This window comes from Alligator sinensis, unplaced genomic scaffold (assembly GCF_000455745.1).
Source record: "Alligator sinensis unplaced genomic scaffold, ASM45574v1 scaffold173_5, whole genome shotgun sequence".
Classification (NCBI taxonomy): Eukaryota; Metazoa; Chordata; order Crocodylia; family Alligatoridae; genus Alligator; species Alligator sinensis.
This window is the reverse complement of record NW_005842198.1, coordinates 526,973-538,236: the sequence shown is the minus strand read 5'-3', so window position 1 is coordinate 538,236 and position 11,264 is coordinate 526,973. Positions and strand designations below refer to the sequence as shown.

General features: G+C 42.0%; 1 protein-coding gene across 7 annotated transcripts in view; it reads left to right on the top strand.

The window, feature by feature from the left end:
• AKTIP (AKT interacting protein) overlaps positions 1–7,294 on the top strand; it is a 19,566-nt gene extending 12,272 nt beyond the window's left edge. For 3 of the 7 annotated variants that reach the window (XM_025207529.1, XM_025207528.1, XM_006026571.3), the window contains exons 4-10: positions 77–141; positions 223–323; positions 2,055–2,143; positions 2,218–2,316; positions 2,584–2,691; positions 3,528–3,588; positions 6,362–7,294. In XM_025207529.1, the coding sequence (XP_025063314.1) occupies positions 77–141; positions 223–323; positions 2,055–2,143; positions 2,218–2,316; positions 2,584–2,691; positions 3,528–3,588; positions 6,362–6,472 (634 nt within the window). In that variant the 3' untranslated portion in view covers positions 6,473–7,294. Of the gene's footprint in view, positions 1–76; positions 142–222; positions 324–2,054; positions 2,144–2,217; positions 2,317–2,583; positions 2,692–3,527; positions 3,589–4,288; positions 4,543–5,049; positions 5,191–6,361 lie in introns of those variants that run through there. The other 4 variants (XR_001358243.2, XR_001358244.2, XR_003094759.1 and 1 more) reach the window with 4 other exon arrangements.
• Positions 7,295–11,264: the final 3,970 nt, after the last annotated feature.

The window sequence follows — 11,264 nt, the reverse complement described above, 5'->3', positions numbered from 1 at the left end:
TCCTGCTGCAGATTGTATTAGATCAGTACAGTCCTTGTTGGAGCTATTCATTTTTAAACACTGATTCTAATTACAGCACCTTGGTTGTAAAGCAGAAGTTGCCAGGAGTCTACGTGCAGCCTTCTTACCGATCAGCATTAAGTAAGTTCAGGAGCAGGTGTTTTAATTACCCTATCTTTTTGAGTGGCTTGTACCCATTCATATGACTCTTTTTGCTTGCAGTGTGGTTTGGAGTAATATTTATTAGGCATGGACTCTACCAGGATGGGGTGTTTAAATTTACAGTCTATATTCCTGATAACTACCCAGATGGTGATTGCCCGGTAAGTGTTTTATTTCACTAATTTTCTGACTCTTTCCTTCTTCCTTTTTAGGGGTTAGAGGAAAATGTGTCAAACTGGCTTAGTTCACTGAGGTAGTGAAAGCTGCACCACTGCTGTGTGGCTAGAGCTTTCGCTGTACCCTGCTTGTGATCTGCAGAAGACATTTCTTTTATAGCAACTCCTCCTAGACTGCTTTGGGAGTGAAGTTGACTGTTCGTAGCTCACCCACTTATCTACTAGTGATTTTGGGCCCTAAATTTTGGTTGCTGAGCCTCACTGAAAAGTTATTGTAAAACACTGGATGCATAGGTCTCTCTTAGAGTGGCCGACAACTAATCACCTCTTAAGCTGAAAGGGAATTGCTTGTATTCTCTAATTTTTGTTACAGTTTTGATTATGTAAATTAAGTGCCATACTGTAAGCATGAACAAAAAAACTGCACAGAAATAATAATGTACTAAGACATCAATGCAATGCTTGGCCTTCTACTAAACTGCAGTATTTCTGGCATATGAATTGGTTGCACACAAAACAGGGAAAGTTACAAGGAAGCAGGGGTGAGAAGAGGGAGTCTTAACTTCTTTCTGCTGAGCCTTTTACAGGTTTCCTTTTTGTGCACAGCAATATTCATTTTGCATACCTTTGTACAACTAGGGCATGTCCAGAAGTGCATGGATACTCTGTTTCCCAGGAACACACCTGTGCCACGTGTGCTTTGGCATGTGGCAAGTTGTCCCAGGTGGGATAGGGGAGGCTGGGGCCAGTAGCTTTTACGTGGGGGCCTCCTGGGGTTGCAACTGTGGCGATTCTGTTGCTTGGAGCCTGGAACTGGCCCACCCAGAGCCACTTTTCAGCAGCAAGTGCTAGCCAAGCGTGCATTGCTTTGTGTTTGTTTGTGGGTTTTTTGACCCCTGTGTATTCAGGGCTCAAAAAAACCTGGTGTAGCGCACGCTCAGGCAGCATGCCTTGCAGTGCAGAGAACAATGGACTGTGTGGTATGTGACGCTGCAAATGTATTTACAGCAGCACATACTACATGACCACACTTGTCTGGATGCACCCCTAGGTATGCACTAGAATACTTTGTCCATTCCTGAGAAATCGGTTTGTTTAACTGCTTTCAGAGCAAACGGAGGGTGTTTGTCCAAGTTTCTAGAAAAATAATTCTTATCCTATGGGGAGAATATCTTGGCTGAAAATAGCAGTCACTAAATGCTGAAAGCAACCAGTTCACTTGATAGTCTTTTACAGGGAGCTTCAATGTCCCTTTTACAGGTACAGTATCAGTGGGGAAACATTGAGTAATGTCAAAACTTAATGGCATATTTTATGCCGGTATCTATGTATGTATGCCACCTTTGGTGTTGAAATCATTTTCCTATCAAAACTAATAGTCATCTTACAGGGATTTAGACAGGAAAAAGTGTAAAAGCCATGACCTTGAAGTGGGATTGGCCATGGGCCATGCTGTTGAACATTCAGAATAAAATGGAAATGTCTTGAGTGAGACTAGAGAAATGCTAAGCGTAACTTCTGACAAAAATAAAAATGGCTATCTATCACAAGTGACTCTTTAAGATGTCTCCTTTTACTTATGCCTAAATTCTTAACTGTGTGCTAGCCATGAAATGCATAGCTATAAATGCTTATTTTTATCAATAAGTGAATTTACAGCTAGACTTTGACTTCTGTAAAGTGACTTGGAACTTTTCTTTTCCCCCTCTGCTGCAGCGCTTGGTTTTTGATCTACCGGTCTTTCATCCACTAGTAGATCCCCTCTCAGGTGAACTGGATGTGAAAAGAGCATTTGCAAAATGGAGGTCAGTATTGAATTAGACATATGGTCTTTTGATATTGAAAATGATGCCACACTAATACTGTATTTTTCATTTAGGCGGAACCATAATCACATATGGCAAGTACTAATGTATGCTCGTAGGGTCTTCTACAAGATTGATACAACAAGTCCTTTGAATCCAGAGGCTGCAGTGCTGTAAGTGTCCTCAAATTATTTGGGCTATGAATAGTTTACAAACTAACAGTCTATTTACTTAGACAAAATAAGATTTTTTTTAAAAGAACCAAACATCTGTGACATGGTATGAAGTACTTATGGTATTATTTCTTTATACAACTTGTCAGCTGGTTGTGAGCACCTAAGCCTAAGCCATAGGTCTTCTGGTTGACTCATCTGAAGACTAGAAATAGCTTGCAACCTTGCTAATGTTATATGAAGTATTAAAACCTGTTTCTTTTCTAGATATGAAAAAGACATTCAGCTGTTCAAAAGTAAGGTTGTAGACAGTGTCAAACTATGCAGCAGTCACTTGTTTGACCAGCCTAAAATAGAGGATCCCTATGCAATTACGTGAGTAGCATGTCAATTATAACGAAGTGCATATGTTTGACTGTTAGATTGAAAAACAGCCCTGCTATAACTTTTGAATGGGTACTAATTTGGCAGTTACTTCTGGTTTAATGACTCAGACTTGTTTCTGTAAGTTTATTATGATTATTGTGGTCTCACCTTGTGTATTCAGTAACTCACTGGTTCCCAACTTCTGGGTGAGACCCAAATCAGGGTCACAAAGGGCCCACACACAGACTCTCACGCATGGCCTGGGTGTGGCGGGTGGGTTGCAGCTGCACTCCACTCCCAGCAGCCCCCGCAGTGCCAGGTCAGGAGGTGCTGTTGGTGGCCAATTTAGGGTCACCGCAACAAAAGGTTGGTAACCACTGCAGTAACTGAAGTGTTTCTTCACCTTTTAAATAAGGTACCTTTTTAAAATTAATCTTGCTTTCAGGTATGTGAAGTTGAATATGCATACGTGTGGCTTGAACTGCTGCAGTGGCCATATTTTTGTGATGGCTTCAGTTTTTACAGATGTGTTGAGCATTTGGGTTGGGAAGTTAGTACTGTTAGGAATTAGCTGGGTGCTAAATGAACAAGTTCTTGGTGTCATTATTGGCAGAAATGTGCATCCATGTGCTTGTTACCAAGTAGATTAAACCTATAAGATGCCATTCTATAGTGTAGATCTGCTCCCTTGATGTGCTCAGCTGGAAATATTTTGCCGATTGGAAAAGCTGAAAAAGTAGAATTTGGATGATTTTGTGTCACTGACTCCTATCTAGTTTAGAAATTATTTTACACTTAATTTCACCTGCATAAACTTTTTATAATGCTTCTCCTTTCTTCTGTAGGTTCTCTCCATGGAATCCAGCTATACATGATGAAGCTAGAGAGAAGATGTTGACTCAAAAAGTATGTAGACACCGTCCAACCTATTTTTGCTACAGTACAATTGGATGTATAAGGCAGTGCAGAGGAACCCATCTAAATTAAATATCCTAATTTTTAGGTGGTGAGCTTCCAGTAACTCCAACACTTACGATTTACTTTTGCAACCTTGGAGCATGCTAGCTTTTATATTCATTCTATAATGTCAAGTGATTGGAGGCAGTCAGTATCAGTCCACCTCGTTATTATTCTGTTATCTAGTGTCAACTTCCTCACTACTTTTCATTGAGAAAAACTTGATATCTAGTGACCTTTGCTGAGAGGAAGGATGTGCTTTGCTAAAACAGGAGAGAGACACCCAGTTGGTTGTAGGGAACCACTGAACATTGGAAATTCCCTGGCTATCACCCTAGCTGTCTTATTCTACATTATGCTTCACAACCCATGGCTCTTCTGCTCAAGCAGATATTGACACCTCTGGATCTCAATAGTTAGACTCCTAGTATTTGAATCTACTTGACTTCATCTGGATTGTCTGATTTAAATGTTAGTTGAGAAGGGTAGCTAATTTCATGTCTTCTGGGCATAAAAAAAACGCGTACAAAAAGCCAGGGAATACAGGCAGATGTTTTGCACCCTCCAGGAAGATTAAAACAAATGACTGTTCCAGGGAAGGGGGACTTTAATGGGACCTTTCTCCCAAATTTTCCATCCTTCTGATCAGAAGCTTTTAACCTGGCCCCTGAACGGGAACCAACTATGAGACTGGCTTGATGCGCTGAAGCATAGTTGAAGTAACCTACTTGCAGAGTACCACGAGTTTCTGTGTTGGCAGCTGGACAATGAAGCAGGTTCACAGTACCTTCTACCAGCCATTGACTGTTATACCCCTTTCCCTGTGGCTCTGGCAGGCTCTGTTGTCTCCAAGTGTGGTGTGCTTACATAGTCTCTGGCCTAAACAGACTCTTTAAAGGCTAGGTAAGTGGTGCTGGCTCCACACAGAACATGTCAATTTCTAGCTGCCTGTAAGATGTAACAGATGTTGGAAGGAGATGGCCCTTGTCCAGTCTTAATGTCCACAAGAGGATGACTTGATAAATCTCTCCATCTGGATTCTGACTTTCATGTTCCCTGGGGACTTAAAGATCAAGCTCTCTCTCTCTGTGTTGCTGCAGCGATCAAGAGGATTGCCTAGGGATGTTTAGATTGTTATCATGTTCTCTTCCACTTAGATGCATCTAACTACTGTGGTAGCTTGCCATCTTATCCTTCACTTTGCCAGGCAGGGTTTAAAAGTCTGTTTTACCCTTAAATGGACTCCTATATTCTACTTGCCAAGATAGTGCTTCATTGGTAGAAGACAGGAAGTCTTGTTTTAGCTGAGAGCAGAGATCTACCTTGTATGAACATCTTAGAAGAGCAGAGTATATTTTAAATGAGTTGATTAAGTCTGTATAAAATATTTAAAGTATATTTTTGCCCTAGACCAAAGAGCTACTGATATGATAGTTTGGTTAAGATGTAATGGATTTCAGAGGATAATAAAACAAAACCAAACCCCAGACAAACCCCAAACTTTAAAATGGGAAACACTTGGCTACATCAGAAATCTGGACATGAGGACAGGTATGTCCCAGTATAAAGCATGTAAGAATGCAAACCTCATGCAGGATAAGTATCACATGGTCCACTTTCTGAAAAACCTATGCTTGTGCCAGCATGTTGGTGGTGCCATGTCACTTAAGTTACAGTTAACTCCCACTTGGATCACCTAACAATCCCCACTGATTAGTATTTTGGGTTGTGATGGACTTTGGTCAGTCCCTAGCCCAGTAGTGTCAATATGTGCACCAGAACTGGTGTATCGCATTTGGATATGATGCAGCTGGCATAAAGATTGGCCTTTTATTGTGTAGGACTCATTCTGAACTGCTAGCATAAAGTGGGGTGGCCAGAGATACAGCCTTCCATGCAGAAATCTGCACCCTGATTCCTTCCCCTCTTTTCTGTTTGCAGCATCTGAAGTTTAATTTAGTATTTTGCCCATAGCTGCTGCTGCTTTGTTAATATTCCTAAAGTTCTATTATTTTCAACTTGGTCCTTTCTTAATTCCCAGTAATATATTTGGACTACTAATTTGTTGTTAAATGGCCTTGATACTCATCCATGAGTGTCGGGTCCATCATAATAATGTTTAGCATTGCTAGGATTAGTTAAAGCTTGGAATTCTGTCTGTATTGGGAGATTCTCTTGCATCTTAAGCAAGATGCTCTGGTGTGGAAGAACTCTTCAGTAAAGCTCCGTTCAAATGAGTAGTGCCACCAGACTGGCGACTCAGTTTCCTGAGCCATAGTTTAATCAAATTAAAGTTACCAGCTTCAACACCACCTGCTCTTGACAATAGAATCAGACAAATGCCAGGTGGGAGGGCACTGGGAATAGAGCCTTTTAAATGCAGGTGGGTGTATTAGCTGTGGAGTAGACAAGGAGAGACTGAACAGAGGCATCGATCTGTTTTGTTTTTTTTTTGTTTTTTTTAATGGTACCTCATGCCACATGTAGAACTAGCAGATGTGGCTTGCCATCTGAAAGTTGCCATCATTATCGTGTTATGCAGTTGTCAGTTTTAAACTAGTGCTCCTATCTCAGAAACTGGGTTGGGCATAATTTGAGATCTTTATCTTCCTGGTATTTGGATTTTTGGTTCAGGGGTTTATGCAAGTCTTGCACAGTTTGTTATAAAAACCTCCTTTTGATCATTCAAATGGGTCTGATGCTTAATTCTTTTCCTCCTTAGAAGAAGTCAGAAGATCAGCACTGCAAAAGCATGCATGTGTCTGGCCTTTCATGGGTAAAGCCTGGTTCAGTTCAGCCTTTCAGCAAAGAAGAGAAGACGATGCCTACCTAGTGTTTATGGACATTGACACACAAACACTTCATGCGGGTGGAGGGAATGTAATGGAGAGAGACGCAGCAAAGCAGTGACTTTTTTTTTTTCCTTCCTTCCTGATCATGGATTCATAATCTGAATGACAGCAGTGACTCCAGTAAATCTACTCAGTGGAGTGCTTTGACTCTTAATGTTTTACATATTCATTAGTTTTAAAGGAAGCCTGGAGTTTGGAAGTATCACTGAATATTACAGTGCTTCTCTTAGAAAACTCTCTGGGGTGGGTAACTCCTCAGGGTGCTAAAATGCCTGGAGGCTTTGGGTTGCTTTTCTTTTTAAGCTTTTATTTTTGCCCCTCCAGGAATAGCATTTTTGAATTTCTAAAATGCTGGCAGAAAAATTAGCAGGAAAAAATGGTGCCAGAGGTAAGCTGTGTTTATGTAAACTAATAGCAGAGTTAAACACTATATATTTAATGGTTCTAAATACATTGGTTTCTATTGTAAATACATTAGCGTTTGAAATTTGTAAATAGCTGGTCAAATGACTCCCTCTAGCACTTTCAAGGAAGGCAAGGCTGAGTTGGTACTCAGTATATAGTGCATTATTAACTTCAAAAATACGTTGTCACTAAAATGCACATTAGTCTGACAAAATGAGAGCAGTGGTAGGCTTACTAGGTTTTTATTGCAGAGGCTAAAATGAAAGCTTTTAATGAGGTGTTTTTTATCTAATAAAATCTTAAATTCTCAAGTTGTTTATGCAGCAGGGATTACTAAACTAGTTTGACTAATGTGTGTTTAATAGTGACTTCTTAAAACAATTAAAAAAAATCATGGTAACCTCTGCATTGTCCCTTTTTTCTGTTCACTAAACACTAGACTTAAAGACTAAGTATTAATGAAGATACTGGTCTACTTGTTCTTGTCTGAATGATTCGTAGTATATGCTTAGTTCAGTGTTTTGAAGGTCCTCTGCTAACAAAGGCTTCAAATTGGAGGAGCTTTCTTGTGTGTTGCAGCCAAAAGATCTGACTATGAATAGTAGGTTGTTCAAACTGCCAGCCACACCCATGCTGAGGAAAGTAGAAGTGGTGTGTGTTAGTGGTGTTAGTTTGCTCATTCTTCTCAAATACCATTGTTTTTAAACTTCCATGATGATAATGCTGTTACTCAGACTGCCCTGAGGACAGCAAGTACCTTTGTACCAGCGCATACCCAGAGTTCCTTGCATGTGAAAGCTTTCCTGACAGCTTGTTTCCATGCCTGATTCAATGTGGAAAGTCAGCTGGAGTTGGGGTTTCTAAGGTCCTCTTTCTGCTGTTCCAGTCACCTATGTATGGCTCAAAAGGACTGAAGCATGGCCGAGTACTGTGCTTGACACTTCAGAAGGTAATTTTTTAAATGCAGAAATGTGATGCTTTGGAAAAACAAATTGCTTACCGAATGGGGGAAATGATGAGGATTTGTTTTACTAGATCAGGGTGGGCAAAGTCCAGCCCACAAGTTAGCAGTGCACTTCATTTCCCAGCAGCTCCTGCCTGCATGGCTGGGGCTGGTCTCCATGGAGACCCTAGCTGCACCTCTGCTGTGATAGCGCAAGGCTGTGGTTGCTATGGAGACTGGCCCCAGCTGTGCTGGCAAGGTGTGTGGCAGGGCAGGACAGGGAGCTGCTCCGGAGCCACTGGGATCTTGTAACGGGGGCAGCTTGGTCTGGGGCCAGGGCAGAGCTGTGATTTGCAGCCTGCACACACTGGTGCAGGGGCGCGCAGGCAGAGGCTCTTCACAGCTCTGCCCCGGCTCCTTGCAACAGTGACAGCCTGACCCCGAGCTGGGGCAGAGCCATGCTCCACTACCTGTGTGCCCCTGCCCAGATCATGCAGGCTGCAGATCGTGGGTGGCTCTGCTTGCCCTTGCTGCAAGATCCCAGTAACTCTGAAGCAGCCCCCTGCCCTGCCCTGCCCTGCCCTGCTGTGCGCCCTGCCAATGCAGCTAGGGCTGGTCTCCTTGGCAACCACAGCCTTGTGCTATCACAGTACAGGTGTGGCTGGGGTCTCCATAGAGACCAGCCCCAGCCATGTGGGGATGGGCTGCTGGGAAATGGGAGTCCAGCTGCTGGCCAGATCTGCCATTTTGCCCAGCCCTGCACTAGATTAGTATTGATTGTTTGAAGCTTGTCTTTTCCTCAGGAACAAATTTTGGGTTACAGTTTAAGGAGATGTGTTAAAAATAGTCCATTAACTAGTTGAGGAAAATCCCTGGCTTCGTAGGGGGAGTAGGCAGTGTCCCAGAAACAGATACCTAAAGTTACATGGCTGGAGGGTAGACTGCTGTTTCCTTTCCCCACTCCTTCCTCCCCCTTCCCTTTTTTTTAAATCCCTTCTGCCCCCCCACCCCCAATCTGTTGCATCACCTGCAATTTACTTACAACAAATAAGGAAAATATATCTTCCAGTTCCTCCCCACCTACCCCTGAAGGACATTGCCCTTCCTCACTTAAGCTCTAGTTGACAAAGCCAAGGGCTCCTTATGTTGGTTTTGGTCACTGTTACCTACTGGTGCTGCCTTCTTTCCATCTCATCTGGCAAAAGAAGCACAAAACAATTAAATAAATGTCATTCGTCAAATAAGTGATCTTGTTTGTTCAGGACTCTTTGCGAGGTTGAGCTCTCTAAGGGAGAGATGTAGTACGGATAGGCCTTTGCTCCTTAGATGTTGTCTTACTCTGCCTGTAGCAACATAGTTTATAAACTGAGATATTCTTGTTGCTAATCTCTTGGTGTTAATAACAAAGGCATTTATTAATAGACCTGTGCAATTATTAGTGCGTCTCTTTTTTGAGGTTTTTGGTTACAGTCGTGTTGGTCTAAGGACTTAGGCAAGGTTCTTTGAGTAGATGTGATATCTCTTATTAGACCAACTAAGCAGTTGGAAAAAAGTTCTTAGCAAGCTTTTGGGTACAATCGCCCTTCAAGCATAGGGAGTTTCTGCTGTTTTGAGATCTCCAGGGAATGAGAAAAGCTAAAAGTGTGATGGGATGCGAGTGAGAATATAAATAGGTGGAAATTAGGAAGCAGAAAGGGAGGGAGGGGGAGAAATGAGGGGCAAGATGCCAAAGGTCAGTAAGGGTGACTACTGTACCCGAGGGTAGAAAAGAGGCTGTCTGTGAAAAAGTAAATAGCTGGAAATTAGGAAGACAAAGGGTTGCAAAGGAGGGGAGGAGAAGAAAGGGTGGGGGGGGGAAAGTCAGGTCTGGCAGGTACCTGGTGAATTGGATGTCAGGCAGGATTTAATGTCATAAATCCAATGTCTATATTGTCATGATATCTTGTATCCAGTAAACATATGAAGTGAAGTTCGTAGGCTTGTCTATGAATGGTGTTTTAAAAGTTCCCTTTTGAGGATTAGAACTGAGAGCTTCAAGAGTGATTGTCTTGTGAGAAGTGTGCCCCCTCGGGTAGTTGAATATCTTGTTCTTGTGTTTGATAAATTTTCAGTGTTTGTTCATTCTAGCATGTAGTTGTTGTTTGGTTTCTCCTACATATTTTCCATCAGGCATATGGCATGCTGGATGAGATGTATAACATTTCTGGAGGTGCAGGTGTAAGGAATAGTGATGGTTCTGTTGTGGGGTGTAGTTATAGTGGGAGTGGTGGAGATACATTGGCAGGTTCTGCATTTCTTGGCCTGGCATGGTCTGGATGTATTTTGGTGTGGTTTGGGTCATAGGGAGTTCGCTTCTGGTGATGAGGTTAGGTCCTTGTTTAAAGGGAAGGATGGGTGGTTCTGCAAAGATCTCTTTAAAAATTGGGTCATCTTCTAATATGGGTTGCACTTGTTTGAGGATTTTTCCATTTACGTTTTTACTGACATCCTTTCACACTTCTTAGTTTCTTTTATTCCTTGAGAGATCTTGGAACAGCAGAGACTCCCCATGCCTGAAGAAGGGTAATTTGTGCCCAAAAGCTTGCTAAGAACTTTTTCCAACTACTCAGTTGGTCTAATAAAAGATATCACATCTACCCAAAGAACTTTGCCTGTCTCTTTTTTGGATACACTTAAGTTGAGCAAAAAACCTCTCATTTTGATTTAGTAATAATGATCGTTTTGAAATGAATTTCAGATCTCCCTTTCCCCTCCCCCCACTTTGAGCTGGTGGGGGAAGGAAATTTTATTTTTTTTGAGCTGGAGTTTTTTCATGACCAGCTTGGCAAACCTAATTAATTTATGAACTGTTTCAGTGTTCTTTAGATCTGTATTACTTGACTTTATTGCTCAGTTTGCCCTCTAACTTCTGCAGCAACTGAAACGCCTTGAGAAATGGGTAGAGAGCAGGAAGTAGAAAAGCATAAGGTCGTGGGGGAAACTTTTTGTATGTGCCAGGTAGGGTAGCCATCAAGGTACCTCAAGAACAGAGGACAGTGGCCCTCTCCACCCAGTCTCCTGAAGGCTCAGAAATGGAGGACAGCCAAGCACTGAAAAGTAGAGGACATAAAGGTAGAAGACAGGACCAGAAAACCGGACTGTCTTCTATAAAACTGGATGAAAGGCCACCCTAGTGCCAAGTGACTTCAGATGCTAAAAGCACTTTTTTGAAATAAGAAGTTAAGTCTTCAAATCTTCTCGCACTCAAGAAATCTTACCACATCTGTCTGCAGAAGGAAGCCTGTAGCAAAACTTCCATTCATCTCTCCCTATGGTTTCTGGGTTGTCTTGGGTTTTTTTTGTTTCCTTTTCTATGCTGAATAGACACATTAGAGATGGTTGCCCTCCTTTAGCAATGTGTAAGGAGACCCTTTGCCATGCTGACA